A 14,812-nucleotide genomic window follows, 5' to 3' on the forward strand; every position below is an offset into this window, starting at 1 on the left:
AAAAGAAATCGATATAAACATTTTCGTAGCACTTCTTTATTTTCACACATTTTAGCTGCTTATTAAATATTAAAATATTTTGGAGCATACTGTGAATTTGATTCATTGATTTGGCATCGTTATTGGAGTCGATTCCCTTTCCACAGAATAATAATTCCTCGATTCCCGAAACTAAAACACACTATAGCTAAAGTGATCAGTTCAGTAGTAAATCAGTAAACAACAAACACACTGTTATGATTGACAAGGATCAATCACATTTAAAGAGTCAATTAAGACTAGTTAATCCTAGACAAGTCACCCCGCAACAAACAACAACTGTGGTAAAATCCTGGAAAAGCACCACAAAAGAAGAAACCAATAATCTGATAATCTCAGTGATACACAGGTTAAATGCAGTTATTTCAAGCAAGGGATACACAACCGAATATTAAGTGTTATTTACGTTACTTTACTTCAAGACTTATCTGTTTCTATACTTTTGCTCACATAAAAATTGGGTAGTCTGAAACAAAAGGTTCTATGTTTTATATTGTTGAACACATCTGGATGTAAACACCAGGAAATAAAAGCTGGACTGAAAGCTTAAACTCTCGTCTCAGATCCATCTTTTGATCTCAAACGCAAAGGGTTTAATCTGTGGTTTAATTTCATTCTCCAGGCCGCTAGGTGGCAGCACGCGTTTGAACACATTTCGGTAAAAAAAAAAAATCATTTAAAAAAACAAACAAAAGAAGAAGAGAGAAACTGTTGTGTTTGATGGTGTTCGCTTTTGTTCAATAGGAGCGACCTTTGGATTTTCCAGCCATGTAGATAAATGATTATAAATTAGATTGTAGCAGAATCGCTAAATGTTTAATTTAGTTGTAAATAAGTGTCAGTGACCGTTTGTGCTGTGCAGTGTGAGAGGAAATTCCAGCCTGATTAGCAGCGCAGTGTTTCTTCCTGCAGTGGATTTCCAGGTCAGAAAGAGATTTAATCTTCCAATTAATTTCATATTCATTCACATCATTTCATCAGAATGGGATACATACAGTGGGATCAAGGTTGTTGACAATTTCCCTTATTTATCTTCGCTGTGCTGTTTGTTGTTGGGTAACTAAAGAGTAACAATTCACCTCTATAACCTTATATGAGCTTTTTAAAATATATCTATCTATCTATCTATCTATCTGGGATGGGAAAGTATTTAAAATTAAACAAACTACTGTATGTGAGTAGAGGAATTATTTTTTAAAATAATAAAGAACTAAATATTACAATTCAGCAATTACAGTTTCAATCAGAAATATTACCCCCAACGCCCCCCCCCCCCCCCCCCCCCCCCAAAAAAAGGATTTTTAACTTTAAACTTTTCTGCAGAGATAGATTTTGCTTTAAGTGATATCTTTATCAAAAAAAAAAAGTACAAAGAAAATGAACGATGTAGTATTTTAGCCGTGCAGGATATTTTGTTCATTCCGCCATGTCACAATTATTCAACCCCTATATTAATACTGCTGATTTCCTAACCTACTGCTAGTCTGTGCCGATGACCTAAAGTTGGGTTAAAAACATGATTAACTCATTGGGAACTCCATAGCGAGCCTTCATGCGCTTCAGCTGTGATATGTTTTTCTATAAACACCATCCAGGGACCTGTTCACGGTGAAGACTAAAGAGCTGTCACAAAAGCTGGAGATGAGAATGTCATTGCACCAAAAGGGTGACGGGTATATAGAATTTGCAATGCCTTGAATGTTCCTGGGGAGACCATTGGAAGCGTTGTACGGAAGTTCAAACCGTATGGCGTGGTAGCAAACCTGCCTGACTGTTGGAGAAAGTCCAAAATGTCGTCTAGAGGCTTTGGTGATCTCATCAGGACGATGAAGAAAAACCCCAGTGTGACTGCAAAAGACGTACAAGACGACCTGATGTGTCCATGGCAACCATAAGAAGATGAACACTTAAGGACTTCATGGCTGGTCTACAGGACGCATGCTGCTCTCAATCAAGTAGCACAAGACGGGTCGACTGGAATATTCCGGAAGAAATTTGAACAGGCTTTGAGTTCTGGGACGCAGTTTGACTGGAACTCTTTGGCCGTATGGATCCGCGGTTTGGCGCAAGAAAGGCCAGAACGAATGCCGTCTCGACGGTCGAGCACGGAGGTGGGTCAGTAACGATGTGGGGATGTTTTTCTGCTGCAGGAACTGGTAAGCTTGACCATGTGACGGGCGTCATGGATTCACCGAAGTACCAAAACATTTTGAGGAGGAACGTTATGCCTTCTGTGGTGAACTTGAACCTCGGAGATACCTGGACTCTCCAGGAAGATGGTGATTTCAAGTACACTTCCAAAGCTTGGTGAAGGAATCAGTCCTGGAATGGCTTTCTCAGTCTCCAGGTTTAAATCCTGTTGAAAATCTTTGGCGTGATGTAAAGAAAGCAGTTGCAACACAGAAGCCATCAAACCTCAATGAGCTTTTGCGTTCGCAGAATGGGCAACGCTTCGACGAGAGAGGGGTCAGAAGCTTGTCAGCGCTTTCCGGTATCGCTTATTAGAAGTTATCAAAGCAAAAGGATGCTCCATTAAGTACTGAGGTTGCGGGTTCAATACTATATAGTATCTCACAAAAGTGAGTACACCCCTCACATTTGTGTAAATATTTGATTATATCTTTTCACGTGACAGCACTGAAGAAATGACACTTTGCTACAATGTAAAGTAGTGAGTGTACAGCTTGTGTAACAGTGTAAATTTGCCGTCCCCTCAAAATAACTCAACACACAGCCATTAATGTCTAAACCGCTGGCTACAAAAGTGAGTGCACCCCTAAGTGAAAATGTCCAAATTGGGCCCAATTAGCCATTTTCCCTCCCCGGTGTCATGTGACTTGTTAATGTTACAAGGTCTCAGGTGTGAATGGGGAGCAGGTGTGTTAAATTTGGTGTCATGGCTCTCACACTCCCTTATACTGGTCACTGGAAGTTCAACATGGCACCTCATGGCAAAGAACTCTCTGTTACACAAGCTGTACACTCACTACTTTACATTGTAGCAAAGTGGCATTTCTTCAGTGCTGTCACATGAAAAGATATCATCAAATATTTACAAACATGCGAGTTGTGTACTCACTTATATGCAGATTTATACTCGTATGCATATTTAACCAAAATGAAACCAAAAATGTATTCTTTTTATTGTCCGTGGTAGAATTGAGATGTTTATTTCACTGTGAAGAGACACTCTGAAACAGAGAATCTTTTGTCGAATCATTTCATTATTGTTGAACCAAGAAATCACCACATGTTTTGTACATTTTCAACACAAAATCTGTTGTAAGTGCAGCAAATATTAAAAACTCGTCTATAGATTCGCAGAAGTGCTCTAGTACGATAAATTCTTGCGCAATACGCTCGTATACACTCTCAGGTGTTTTGCCGGTGTGTGTTTTCGGCAGGTCGGAGAAGGATGGGGTCGCTCGGGAGTCGCTTCCAAGCCGCTCCCCACCGCCTCGGCGAGACGACGCAACCGCACTGCACTGGAAGCACACACACCTGCGAGTGCAAGAAAAGGAAACGAAGCTCACAATGCGAGTATGACAGTGACCCAGAGGAGGAGGACAGTCTGCTGGACACACCTTGCAGGTCTCACACACACACACACACACACACAGTCACAAAATAATCCTAGTATGAACAGAAAAATTGGAAAATTGTCAATGGTGTACCTTCATCATTACGTGGATGAAATCGTTGAAAGCCACACTAGCGAACAGTTAAGTGCAAAAGCTTGCGCACGCTTAACATGTTTAATGCATGGGGCTTCGCAGATTTTTTTCTTTGTCAGAAAATAATAAAATGGTGTATGTTATGGTATTACTAGTGATGTATTAATTAAAACAATCAAGGAAGGATGGATGGGTTGATGAATCTATTGAAGGAAGGATGGACGGATGGATGAAAGAATCGATGGCTGGATGAATCTATTGATGGACGAATGGCTGGATGGATGGATGAATCTATTGATGGATGGATGGATGGATGAATCTATTGATGGAAGGATGGATGGATGGATGGATGGATGAATCTATTGCTGGAAGGATGGATGGATGGATGGATGAATCTATTGATGGAAGGATGGATGGATGAAACAATTGATGGATCGATGGATGGAAGCATGTACGGACGAATGGATGGAAGGATGATTGGCTGGAAGGATGGATGGATGGATGAAACAATTGATGGATCGATGGATTGATTGATGGAAGCATGGACGGACTGATGGATGAATGGATAAAACAATTGATGGATGGATGGATCGATCGATTGATGGAAGGATGGCTGGCTGGCTGGATGGATGAAACAATTGATGGATGGAAGGATTGATAAATGGAAGCATGGCCGGTCGGACGGACTGATGGAAGGATGGATTGAAGGAAGGATGGATGAATGAAACAGTTGATGGATGGATGGATCGATTGATCTTTCAATAGATGGCTTGATGGATTTCATTGTACTTGTTTTTTTTTTAAACTTGTGTTTTAATTGTAAAATAGAGAGAAAACACTTTTAAAACCAATGGGGGGGCAAAGTTTTGCCCCTGACTCTGTGTCATGTTCAACGTTTTTATCTAACGTTGGTGTTACCAGCATGTGGAGACTTTCTGTCTCACATCGCTGTCTAAAACGCACCTCTGGATTAAAGTGCTCTAACATTCCAGAGCAGGTTCCTGTAGCGATGTCTAAATGAATGAATACCTGATACACTCTCTGTTCTGAGATTCTTTTCCTCTTGCTTCCCCTTTGCTTTCCCTGCCCGGGCTGGAACAGGAAAAAGCTGAAGAGCACGTCCAAGTACATTTATCAGACGCTGTTCCTGAACGGAGAGAACAGCGACATCCGGATCTGCGCGCTCGGCCAGGAGTGGAACCTGCACAAAGTTTACCTGTGTCAGGTAGAGTGCTCTCTTCACCTTGCGTTGCTAAATATAACAACAGCGCTGTTGAATCCTCCATTCTGATTGGTCGTTCCTTATTGTTTCCATAGTAACGATTTACACAGGGACTTGTATGACAGGCAGTTCACATAAAAACGTTAAAAACAATTTTTATTTATTTTTTTTTTTTTAAAGTGTTATCATTGACATATTGAAGTTTTTATACGAGGAGACGCTTATTTAGCGTTTATGTAAGGAGTCTCCAGTGTCAGCGATGTGCGACTGTTACTACAGCGACAGAAAGAGAGAGAAGAGAGGCTGTTATAACGGACGTGATGACACGAATGGACTTGTTTTTACCTCGGATGTAACTATAAACGGATAAAAAGTGTGCCGTTGATTTAATAAATTAAAAAATTGTAATGGTTGGTAAACCAGTAAAGAATAAAACACTTCAAGGTGTGCTGTAATTGGAAAATATGACTAAATCTGACTAGTGTTAGATTAGAACTCTATGTAGTATGTTAGTCTGTCACTCGGACGTCGATCGAAAGGCGTCAAGGGTCAAAATAATCATTTCTTTAGTTAAGCTTAGCGAGATCACGTCACGTGACATGACCGCGTCCGTCATCTCTCTCTCTCCGCTACAAGAGCTTTAAGCGGTAAACAAGGAAAGGATCGTGTTTGAAGCTGTATCCCAAATGAGACACTGCCAAACGAGGTTCGTTTACGGTTAAACTGCTGACCAATCAGGAGAAGCCACGTGTCGACGTGTTGGCTCTAATATCAGAAACTGTGCTAAAACGTTCAGCCGTCACGATATGAAAAGGTAAGCTCTTTTTCCGTGTCAGACATGAAGCTCGTCACGTCTGTCTCGTCCGTCTTGTTCTCTGTGCAGTCGGGATACTTCTCCAGCATGTTCAGCGGCTCCTGGAAGGAATCCAACATGATGGTCATCCAGTTGGAGATCCCAGACCAGAACATCGACACTGAAGGTGGGACGGCGTAAAAGTGGACGACCCTGTGTGTTTTACATTTACACAGACTTCTCTCTGTTCTGTCAATGCTGAATCAGGAAGCTGGATGTTGTGTGTGTGTGTGTGTGTGTGTGTGTGTGTGTGTGTATGTGTGTGTGTAGCTCTTCAGGTGGTGTTTGGCTCGCTCTACAGAGATGATGTTCTGATCAAACCCAGCCGTGTTGTCAGTATCCTGGCGGCCGCCTGCATGCTCCAGCTGGTCAGTGTGCTTTATTTCAACATTTCCTACATTTAACTGTATCTACAGTTGAGGTCATAAGTTCATGTCCACCTTGCAGAATCTGCAAAATAATAATAATAATAATAATAATAATAATAATAATAGGGATCATAAAAATTGCATGTTTTGTGATGGTTCTTCATGAGTCCCTTGTTTGTCCTGAGCACTTAAACTGCCCACTGTTCTTCAAACAAATCCTTTAGGTCCTGCACTTTCTGTGCTTTTCCAGCACCTTCTGCATAGTTGAGCCCTTTCCAACCGCGACTCTATGATGCCGAGATCCGTCTTTTCACACTGAGGACGACCGAGGGACTCGTACACGACTATTACAAAAGGTGCAAACGTTCACTGACGCTCAAGAAGGCGACACGAAGAGCCAGGGGGGTGTAAACTTTTTGAACAGGATGATCGGTGTAAATTGTTGTTGTTGTTTCTTTTCATTTAGTACCGCCCTTCAGAAGCTACATTTACATGGAAAACCTCACATCTGTAACATGGAACATGTCACATCTGTAGCAAAATAAACTTTGCATCCATCAAAGGGAAAACATCACGTCCATGATTGAAAAAAAATTCACATCTGTAACAGGAAATACGTCACATCCATAACAGGAAAGATGTCGTATCTGTAACAGGGAACATATCGCATCCACGATTGAACAAACGTCAGATCTGTTACAGGGAAAACCTCACATCTGTAACAGGGAACATATCCATGATTGAAAAAAATGTCACATCTGTAACAGAAAAAATGTCGCATCCATAACAATGCGACAACAAATCCCTCTTATTTTTTTAAAATTCATAACATTTTGCTGATTCTGCGAGGTGGGTACGTAAACCTATGACCTCTACTGTAAATATGAGCACCGTTCCACACACCCGTACTGACTTTGGTTCCCACGGCTGTTTGGCACGGCGAGTTTCTGCTGTAGTGCAGTGTGTGTCTGTCAAAGTTTCTGTATCTTTTCACACACTCTCACTCTCTCTCTCACACACACACACACACACACACAGCTGTGGAGCAAATCATCCGGTCAGAGAGCGTCTGGCATCGAGACGTGGTCTCGGTCCACTTCCGAGTGAACTGTAGCGCAGTGAGAAACTGATTCGACTCTGAATCGACTCGGCTGCAGCACGTGAGCCGGACATGCCGTGTGTGTTGTTTTTTTTTTTTTTTTTTTCTTTTTTTTTCTTTCTTGTAGGCGTGAGCTGCTAGTCCGAGCTGTAGGACAGGGCTGTGGGTGTGCAGAAACGTCATTGTGGTCTGAAGATTTGAACAAAAAGAGAAAATAATCGCTGGTGCACCAAATATTTTACAAATATACTTAGCGCTCGTTCCGTATCTTTTTTTTAATTTATTTATATTTGTTCGCTTGACTCACACACCAAAGATTTGTTTAACGTTTTCCATCGCTATGTTTCTCATCAGTGAGTTTTATGCTGTGTTTTCAGCCCTGTATGCCCATCAGCCAAGGTTGTGTTTTTTTTTTGTTTGTTTTTTTGCCTTTATATTTATTTAATTGTGTGTCATGTGACACCATATCAAATAGTAAACGAACCAGAAAAAACAAAACTCATAAATTTCACTCTGACTCAGATTCGGAAGATTGTCTAACGGGTGCGAAAGTGGCCTTGGACAGCCTTTTGATGTCTCCTTGTGCACTGTCTGTGTAGATCATGAGTAAGATGTTCGCTTTTAATGGTTTATATCTAAGCACGATGCAAATCACTGTGTCATGACATCGTTCAGAATCTCCGTAACTGATTCTGTAGTGTGTGTGTGTGTGTGTGTGTGTGTGTGTGTGTGTGTGTGTGTGTGTGTGTGTGTGTGTGTGTGTGTGTGTGTGTGTGTAGGATGGGCTAATCCAGCAGTGTGGTGAATCCATGAAGGAGAACATAAGCGTGAAGACGGTGTGCGGTTTCTACGCCGCCGCTAACATGTACGGCCTGGACTCGGTCACGAAGAAGTCAGTTTAGTTTTTTTTTTTCTTTCCATTTGTTTATTTTTTGGTTCTCTTTGTAGCATAACGATCCGAGTGCGTATGTGCTTTACAGGTGTTTGGAGTGGCTTCTCAATAACCTGATGACTCATCAAAACGTGGACCTCATGAAGGAGCTGGGGTATCTTGTCCGTCTCGTTAATTCACACATTTCTACCTCGATTTCAGTATTCTGCACGTTTTAACGTTTTCGCGTTTACCTAGGGTGGAAATCATCGAGCAGCTGATTCAGTCCTCGGATCTTTTTGTCATGCAAGTCGAGATGGACGTGTACACCGCTCTGAAGAAGGTTCGTCCGTCCTGACGTTAACGAGCCGTTAAACCAGCTCGGTCGTGTCGTATCCAGGTTATTTAATCGCCCTTTCTCGGTCTTGTGATCGTACAGTGGATGTTCCTGCAGCTCAATCCGTCGTGGGATGGTCCCATCAAGCAGCTTCTGGTCGATGCAGATACGTGGCTGTGTAAAAGAAGAAGCGGTATGTTTGCATTCAGTCGTGTTCGTGGCATGATGTCATCACTTAACGCCACTTTAAAGTCTGTCTGCTGAGAGGGAAATGGAATTAATTGTAGTTTGGTGTATAAATCGTATTATTATATTACCAGGTGTTTATTTTTTTTCACTGGGGTCGACTGAAGCTTGTAATTCGAACTACCTCAACACCCCCAACTTGGAATTCCACCTTGGAAACTCGGGAAGGTTTTCTTAACTCCCAAATTCAGGATCCGACCCTGATTACGTAACGGCTGCTCACACCATCGACAGTATTTAAACGAGATTACGTGGTAGATTGAGCGTACAGTTTACCGGCTGAGCTTTTGCGGCATGAGGACTAGACGAGCTTTGCGTGTCTTTTCCAACGTCGTAGCTCTGACGTGAGATCAGAAATCCCCCTTTCGAATCAAGTCAAACGCCGATTTATTTTCCAAAATGTTTGCGTTGATTTTAAAACCGGGGGTGCACGGTGGCTTCCAGGGCTGGGGGTTCGAATCCCGCCTCCACCCTGTGTGCGCATGTTCTCCCTGTGCTTCGGGGGTTTCCTCCGGGTTTCTTCCCCCAGTCTAAAGACATGCGCTGTAGACTGATTGGCATCTCTAAATTGTCCGTAATGTGTGTGATTGTGCCCTGCGATGGGTTGGCACCCCGTCTCCCACCTCCAGGCTCCGCCGCAACCCTGTGTAGGATAAGCGGTATGGAAGATGGTTGGATGGATGATTTTAATACTGTGCATGAGCACCTCCTGCTGGTCAGGTCTAGTTTTACAGATCCTCCTGTTGGTGTTGCTGTAATTTAACGCTGTATAGTTTTCGAGCTGGAGCCTGCACTACAGTCCTCATCAAATCTCACAAAGGAGGAGCTTGGTTAGAACTACTCAAGAATTTCTGGTTGTAATACAGCACTTTTACATTTGTTATAATCGCTGTACTGTTCTGTCCATTTAAAAAAAAAAAAAAAAAAAAAAAAAAAAGTAGTGTTAAATTTCAACCTCACTAAGAGAGCAGCAGTTTCACTCGGTTGTTTATATATGTTCAAGTTTCTGACTGGCCATGTGGGTTCTCCTACAGAGCTTGGAGAGGACGAGCCGTTTCTGTGCACGGACCAGGGCTCGCCTTTTACCCCCGTCTTCAGACACATCCGCCTGCAGTACATCATCAACGACCTGGCGTCGGCCCGCATCCTCGAGAGGGATAACATCGTTCCGCCCGGTGAGATCGCTGCACTCACTCCGATAACTGCGGCTTCACCGTAATCTCACCGTCAAGCACAAACAGGTTAACGCGTCTCATCGGTGCTGCCTAAATTCAAATCCTGTAGCGCCGCACGTTTTACAGGAACAGGTCGGCGAAAAATGTCCCACTTACCTGAAATTATTCTATCAGCCACGATGTGTAAAGTACCTGGTGTTTCCTTTATCCTCGTTTGTGACATATTAAAAAGATTTCGCGTCATCAAGAGTCTTTACATGCCGAAACCTGCTTAACTAGTCTGAATATCAGCAACACTTTTGTCATTTCCTGGATCTGTTCTCTCTGCTCTGATTTTAAGACTGGTTGTCCAGGATATACAAGCAGCAGTGGTTCGCCATGCTTCGAACCGAGCACGACAATGACAACGGGTGAGTGAGGACACACCTGAAATCGCACATCAGCCACACCGGTATGTCACTATTTATATTTATATCCAGTGACTCTACAGTGGTGCTTGAAAGTTTGTGAACCCTGTAGAATTTTGTATATTTCTGCATAAATATGACTTAAAACATCATCAGATTTTCACACAAGTCCTAAAAGTAGATCAAGAGAACCTGATTAAATAAATTAGACAAAAATATTATACTCTGTCATTTATTTATTGAGGGAAATGATCCGATATTACATATCTGTGAGTGGCAGAAGTGTGTGAAACTTTGTTTTGAGTATCTGGTGTGACCGACTTGTGCAGTAATAACTGCAGATAAACGTTTGGGGTAACTGTTGATCGGTCCTGCAGATCGGCTTGGAGGAATTTTAGCCCGTTCCTCAGTACAGAACAGCTTCGACACTGGGATGTTGCTGGGTTTCCTCACATGAACTGCTTGCTTCAGGTCCTTCCACAACATCTCTATTGGATTAAGGTCAGGACAGTGACTTGGCCGTTCCAAAACATTAACTTTATTCTTCTTTAAACGTTCTTTGGTAGAACGATTTGTGTGATTAGGATCGTTGCCTTGCTGCATGACCCACTTTCTCTTGATATTCAGATCACGGACAGATGTCCTGACATTTTCCTTTACTATTCACTGGTATAATTCAGAATTCGTTGTTCCATCAATGATGGCAAGCCGTCCTGGACCAGATGCAGCAAAACAGTCCCAAACCATGACACTACCACCACCATGTTTCACAGATGGGATAAGGTTCTTATGCTGGAATGCACTATTTTCCTTTCTCCAAACATAACACTTCATTTAAACTAAAAAAAAATCTATTTTGGTCTCGTTTATCCACAAAACATTTTTTCCAACAGCCTTCTGGCTTGTCCACGTGATTTTATAACAATGTTCTTTTTGGATATTAGAGGCTTTCTCCTTTCTCGTCATGATACACTTCCACAAACATGTGTTGTGAAAATAAGACTTTAGATAGATCCCTGGAAATCAGATGATGTTTTAGGTCATATTTATGTAGATGTATAGAACATTCTGAAGGGTTCACAAACTTCCAAGCACCGTTGTAATTTTCTAAACAACAGCCAGCAGAGCTTCTGGGGCAAATCCTCTAATCACATGCGTTAACGTAAAGTATTTCGTTGATGGAAGCTCATCGGACCAGAGATTAGCTACAGGGCTAGAGACGTTTGGCCAGAAAGAAGCGAGGACTGATCTGATTAGCATGGGGGAAAAAAGTTTGATGACAATGACTGATTGCACGGAGATCGGACGGAGAAGTTAACCTACCAAAATGCATGTTTCCTAGCCAAGGCTCTTATATCAAGGCAGATCTCCTTTATCTTAGATATTAATGTCTTAATTTGTGTCATCTCTATGTGCCTATGCACGTGCTAGACCTCAAGAGGCCAATAAGGAGGAATTTGAGCAGAACAGCATGCGCTGCGGTCGAAAACTGAACAAAGATGGAGATGTAAGTCTACTAATATAGCAGTGTTACGAGTTGAAGTGAGAATGTGAGTGTAACGTGAGAATCTCATCCTCAGTACTGCTGGAGATGGACCGGTTTTAATTACGGCTTCGATCTGCTGGTCACCTACACCAACCGCTTCATCGTGTTCAAGAGGAATACGCTCAGTCAGCCATGCGGGGGCGCGGTCAGCCTACAGCCACGACGACACCTTGCTTTCAGGTGAGCCGCCTGGAAAAATAACCTACCGTGGGCAAAAACTGACTTGATTGTAGCTTTTCACTTTTCTCCGATACACCTACGATTCTAACGAGTGCCAATATTTATGAGAGAAAGTTTCTCAACTAGCACATAACTCATGGTTGCCATAATCCAAACGTGTCAGCATCCCTTCTATGGTCAATATGCTGTTAACTGAACATATTCACTCCGGATAAACTCACTCTTCTCCTCTTGGACAATGTTCTCGTGTTCTCTGGTATCGAACGTTCGTCAAGGATTTTTGTGGATTCTCAAGAAACTTAAAAAAGCAGTACCTAATTTTGAGGAGCACGTTTTATCAATGGGGGCACTGTAACGGTCCCCATCAGCCAATCGGCTTTCAGCGGGCATTTGACAGGTTAAGCATTAGCCTGTTTTAGAGGAACATAAATGGTATGTTTCGTACCTGTAGTCACTTTAATGTTTTCTGAAATCTTGCAAAAATCGACCACTAGAGGGAGCTACTCGGATCTTTTTTTCAAATTAAATAAAAGTTAACACCCGGACGGCGTTTTATTAGATACCGGTTGATTTCTAAGATACTCTTCGATTCACGTGCGTCGAACATGAGTATAGCTAAAAGATCTCGTTTACCATCAAACATCACTGCGAAGAACGTGCGAAACTATTTCATGCAGTTTCGTGCAAATTGCATCACAGATTTGGAGAGAGAAAAAAAACGAGCATTTTTGGTGCGCAACAATCACAAACAAAAACTCTGAGAAATCCTGTACAGACTGTTCTTCTGACCTTGAAAAATCAGTATATATGATTATGATGTTCTATAGTACTTCGCTGTAATATATCGAATAGTGTGTGTAGGTGAGGTTTGCCTGCTTAAAAGGGTGAACACATTGAGTTTTTTTTTTTTTTTTTAAATGTGTTTAGTACCTTATGGTTGCCACTGATCAATATGAGGCTCTTTAGCAATAATTATAGCATTAAAGTTTGGTCCTAATGGTAAAGGGTGCTTGGACCCCTATGATCGCTGCTTGTGACTATATTTATAATTGTATCACGTTCGTTGCAGTATTTGCTGTTTAAAGCACTGGGCTTCTCTGTACAAGTGATTTCTTCACACAAACCACACGAAGTTTCTAGCCATGTACTGCATTTTTTAGGTTTTGTAAACTTGTTTACAGCTCTTCATTTCATCGTCCTTTCTGCCGTGTTTCTCTTTCTCTCCCTCTCGTTTGTTGGACAGGTTACGGCTCGCGTCGTTCGACAGCTGCGGCAAACTGATATGCAGCCGATCTACAGGCTACCAGCTGCTCACTCTGGAGAAGGATCAGGTTTGTCACGAATACACCCACTTTTAGGATAAGGTCCACCCTTCATATACAGTATATGATGGCATTCTTGTTCACATTATTTCTTACAAGAACGTACATAGAAACTGCACTAAAGTGTCGGTGGAGAGTCAGATTTTGCATCCTTCTTGGGAGCAGGCTAATAACCCGCTTAGCATGCTAATCAGCTAATTATCGTTCGTAGAAATCTGACCCGTTATGCTGAAGACGTGCTTTCCAGCTACACGCATGTCACAGATCGGGTCATTTGAATGTTTCGCGTAAACCGCTCACAGCCGTTCCATGGTGTACAACCCGCTGTACACCCGCAGTGCATCATGGGTAATACACACAGCCCTCAGCTACATCAGAAAGGCACGTTTTGAACACATAATGTAAGTAGGAGAAGCTGAAAATCTCAGGGAAAAATCTGTGTCCGTGTTCGACATGTTATTGCATCATACAGTACGAGCCAATCAGGTTTCAGTATGCAAATGTAGGCCAGGCAACACTGATTTAGTATAAGTTGTGTTGGGTAGAGGGCGTTTCTATCTGTTGAATGAAATTTGTTTGTGTGTGTTCATTTGTGTGTGTGTGTGTGTGTGTGTGTGTGTGTGTGTGTGTGTGTAGGAGTACGTGGTGATGAACCTGGACAGCCGTCTCCTGTCTTTCCCACTCTATGTCTGCTGTAACTTCCTGTACACTTCCCCCTCCCCCGAGCGCCGGGCCGACGCCGGCGAATCAGAAAGCAGCGCCCGCAGCAAGTCGTGACCCTCCGGCCAATCAGCTCCGTCCTGATCTTGTGACATCATTACGTCCCGCTTCCAGCTCGCTCACTTTTTTACCATCAGTTTTCTATAGCTTGTGTTATTTTTACTTTTTTTTTTAAAAAACAAAACAAAAAAAACTGTATATGGATTGTATTAATTTGTTTTATTTTACTTTTATATTTATTTCTAAATGTTTTTTATTATTTTGGTATAAGTAAACCCAAAACAAACTACAGGCACAGTGAGTGCATGTTATACTTTTAGTTCTTCTGTTATAGAAATGGGATTTGTACAAAGTTCACTGTTGTATTCTTGTCTGTTCATACTGTATATAGTTTTGATTTTGCCAGGCATTCCTATTTATTCAGTGTGGTGTTTGTTTTTTTTGTACTGTTTAAAAGAAAAAGAAACTGGTGCTTTTTCTTCCAGTGCAGCTCTATTCCAAGATACAGACATCACTTTATGAACAATTGGCCATTTCATATTTTCTGTCATTATATTGTGAATATGTACACATGACGATGAATGTGTCTTGGTTAAATGTAGATGATGTGTGCACTATGGGCCAAAATAACACCTTCACATTCAGGCATGAGGATCTAATCAGCACTGTCTGGGGCGTGTGATCAGACCAGAGCCTAATCGCCAAAAAATAAATAAACTGATGAAAAACAGGTACTTTGTATCGACTTCAACA

The 14,812-nt window shown here is 41.9% G+C and overlaps 1 protein-coding gene across 1 annotated transcript; it reads left to right on the forward strand.

Annotated features, from left to right (window-relative positions):
- Positions 1 to 712: 712 nt before the first annotated feature.
- On the forward strand, positions 713 to 14,798 carry gmcl1 (germ cell-less, spermatogenesis associated). The gene is made up of 15 exons (XM_017488606.3): positions 713 to 962; positions 3,444 to 3,630; positions 4,815 to 4,938; positions 5,819 to 5,915; positions 6,059 to 6,156; positions 8,035 to 8,147; positions 8,236 to 8,301; positions 8,385 to 8,469; positions 8,566 to 8,656; positions 9,744 to 9,884; positions 10,225 to 10,294; positions 11,723 to 11,798; positions 11,872 to 12,017; positions 13,261 to 13,348; positions 13,976 to 14,798. Exons 2-15 carry the CDS (start codon positions 3,455 to 3,457, stop codon positions 14,114 to 14,116), a joined length of 1,512 nt encoding a protein of 503 aa, XP_017344095.1. The 5' UTR covers positions 713 to 962; positions 3,444 to 3,454; the 3' UTR covers positions 14,117 to 14,798.
- The last annotated feature ends 14 nt before the right edge of the window (positions 14,799 to 14,812 follow it).

The sequence above is a fragment of the Ictalurus punctatus genome, chromosome 16 (genome assembly GCF_001660625.3).
Source record: "Ictalurus punctatus breed USDA103 chromosome 16, Coco_2.0, whole genome shotgun sequence".
Lineage (NCBI taxonomy): Eukaryota > Metazoa > Chordata > Actinopteri > Siluriformes > Ictaluridae > Ictalurus > Ictalurus punctatus.